At 46.4% G+C, this 2,938-nt stretch overlaps 2 protein-coding genes across 2 annotated transcripts; one reads left to right on the top strand and one right to left on the bottom strand.

Moving 5' to 3' along the window:
• Nucleotides 1-66: 66 nt before the first annotated feature.
• On the top strand, nucleotides 67-1,073 carry PPTG_23770 (hypothetical protein; the record flags this gene model as incomplete). Its single annotated transcript, XM_008912890.1, has 3 exons — nucleotides 67-101; nucleotides 797-851; nucleotides 924-1,073. 3 exons carry the CDS (start codon nucleotides 67-69, stop codon nucleotides 1,071-1,073), a joined length of 240 nt encoding a protein of 79 aa, XP_008911138.1.
• Nucleotides 1,074-2,047: 974 nt separating this feature from the next.
• Nucleotides 2,048-2,900, bottom strand: PPTG_23769 (hypothetical protein; the record flags this gene model as incomplete). The annotated part of the gene is made up of 2 exons (XM_008912889.1): nucleotides 2,048-2,737; nucleotides 2,898-2,900. The coding sequence occupies 2 exons, from the start codon at nucleotides 2,898-2,900 to the stop codon at nucleotides 2,048-2,050; spliced, it is 693 nt and encodes a 230-aa protein (XP_008911137.1).
• Between the last annotated feature and the right edge of the window lie 38 nt (nucleotides 2,901-2,938).

Genomic DNA, 2,938 nt, shown 5'->3' with positions numbered 1-2,938 from the left:
TGCTATGAATAGGTTTTCTGAGCGTTAGTAGTAATCATGCTGTGTGATTGCATGTTTCATGCACAAATGGCGCTATCAACGAGGGTTGATAACAGAAATAAGTATGTGAAATTAAAATGAAACAATTTTGTGCAGACGCAGAATGGATACAGCATTAGTTTTAAAGCTCGTCGGGCTCTTTCAAAAATTGGCGCAATATCTACGCATTGAAACATACTACGACTCACCAATTCGCTGACTCTGAAGAATTAGTGGACCTGATCAAGAGTGCAGAACAGCGTCCCCCACCAAAGTGTTTGTGCTCGATTGCTCCGACTTGCATATTATTAAAGCTTTGGATTGTTTTATTTCTATTCGATTTCTTAATTTCTTAACCCCCCGAGCGCGGAAGAGTTTCGAAGCCCACCGTTTGCCGAAACCCTGGACACGATAATTTTATCATCAGGATCAGCTCCAATAGTAAGCGCAATATGAAAGTAAACGAGCAATAGCCAGGGTATGCCCCTATCCCTGACTTACCGTGAAGTTGTTAACGTGTATAATTCTTTAAAACATGTATTGTTGATACACTTTTTCTGGATGAAAAGTGTATACATCGTGCAAAAATGACGCAAATATCGAGAATAACCGCGCCTAGCTATATACTCTAAGCAAGTAGAATAGAGAGCGGGGCCGTATGCAAGTGCCTAGTCCGACTCTCTGCGCACCCGTTTGCGGTGCAGATCACTTTTGTCATCACTTACCGATCCACTCAACTCACGGTCAGCACTAGCGCTATCGGAGGCTTTGGTGAAAGATTACCAGATATACATGGGAGGAGTAGACGTACACAACCGGCTACGTTTGCAGAGGTAAGTTTTGCTATCGTGTATGTACAGCTTTAATAAAACGGACTAATGTGTATGATACAATTTTGGTTATAGATACTCTCTTCAAATGACTCGGCGTTCAAGAAATGCTACAAGTCCTTGTTTCTGGGGCTGATCGACTTCGATATCATCTACGCCTTCATCTTGTACAACTGTCGTCGTGCTGCGGACGGAAAACCCAAGATGACGCACATGCAGTTTTGAAGCGGCTTCACTTGGAGCTAATTCAGCTCAAAGCCGAGGACTGGAAGGATATGTTACGAAAACCCGCCCGGCCTTGGTGCCATCACCTCTACTTGCTCTGCTGTTAGCGGGTCGTCGAACGATCCTGTCTTGTTGTCCACTACCTCCGGTCGCAAGAACGTGAACGCCCTGATTGTCGTACCAGCAAATTGCTTTCATAGAGGGAACATGACGAGAATTCGCCAACCGGAGCGTCCCTTTCACGATGTCCTTGGGTCGTTTATTTGACGCTCACCGTCCGTTTTTCTTCTTTGGAGGCAAATAGCTTCACACAGGCCTTGGCGGTTCATCATGGTTGTCCCGACAGTGTAAAATTTCATCGTCAAAAGCTGCATTGCAAGAGCGAACGACGTATAAAACCGATCTGTAACGATCATGCGGAATCGTGCCGGTCCCGTAGCTCCAAACACATGACAAAGTTTTCTCACCACAGCCGCAGCTCAGATTTCTCATCGGCATCCGTGCTTTCGGCTTGCATCTGGCGCTTTCCTCAGTGCACTTCAAAGCTGTATTGTACACATTATAAAATAGAAGAATTGTATTAGACACGATAAGACAACTTAGAAAAAAAAGCGTGCACAAAGGCACGCTAAAACTTACCGAATGCAATACGCAGTCAGAGAGCAGCAAAGCATAAATAGCTTCGTGCCCCATTTGTGGGGCTTGTCTTCATGAAGACTCTCATTTCGGTTGAAAGTTGACCTTGAAGGGAGCATAGCTTCATCGAAGGCCATGACTGGAGGAGGTACGTAGTTGGCTTGAAATGTCCTCTGTAGGATGTCCACAATAGGACGTAACTTCCAAGCACGATCGGTCTGTGCCCGCGGGTCATCGTTATCACTAAAGTGGAGATTTCGTGATATGTGTGCAAATCGATCACGCTTGAGGTATGCGTTGAAGCAACCACGAAGGATTGCTCCTTCATCGGTTGTCTTTCAGTGGTGCTCGAACTTCTCCTTCTTGGGTGCTATAGTGCTTGCAGTAAGCAAGCCGATGAATACACACATCTCTCGACCAGATAGCTCAGGTGTGCGTTTGTGTGCATCTTTTATTTGCTCGGGTGGTTGAACTTGGAAGTCTCTGTGTTTCCGACTTCGAGCTTGCTGCTTTGCATGCTGTACAGCCACTCTCTTGTCGAGGTTCGCCTCAAAATAGTCATCACTTGGGCCAGCAATAGTCTCACACATGCCCGGAGGTGCAAGTCGGAAAAATGCACAAGCCGGTGTTTCAGCAGCGTTGAGCGCGCCAGGAGTAGATCCGTAGTCACCATCGTAGATTCCAGGGTAGTCTTCTGACATCCAGCTATCAGGCCGAGCCTCATAAGGCTCGTCCATGTAAGGACAGGGAGTCACGTTGCTCGGGTCAGTCCAGCCGTTGAACTTTATATCACTCAGTAAAGTCTTGTCTACATTGCCCCGTGAAATCTCGGTCACCCCACCAATTGCATTGAGGAGTTCCGGGTCAAAATGTAAGTCTGGAGCAATACCATTACTCTCAAAAGCAGCTTCAGATGGCCCCCGGTCATCATCGTCACTGAATACAGATGCATCTTCGGTGTCATCGTCCGAATCCAGACGCATGTAGTCGTTCTGGTTCTCGTTGGCTAGTGCAATGTTCGGGTTCTGCTGAAAAGTTGTACAATACACAATACTGTCAGTAACGAGTATACATATCATGTATATACATCATATCCTCACCAAACATATCCGGAGGATCCTCCTTGGTTTCCTCTTCTGCCACAACTTCAACCGGGTCGCGATTCTTGATAGCCTCACTGTCTCACACCATATACTCGCTACACGAGCTATCAACAGCTTCCAACTCAG

The sequence above is a fragment of the Phytophthora parasitica genome, assembly GCF_000247585.1.
Source record: "Phytophthora parasitica INRA-310 unplaced genomic scaffold supercont2.50, whole genome shotgun sequence".
NCBI classification, from domain to species: domain Eukaryota; phylum Oomycota; class Peronosporomycetes; order Peronosporales; family Peronosporaceae; genus Phytophthora; species Phytophthora nicotianae.
Note: the sequence above shows the minus strand (reverse complement) of the source record. Positions and strands in the feature narration are given on the sequence as shown.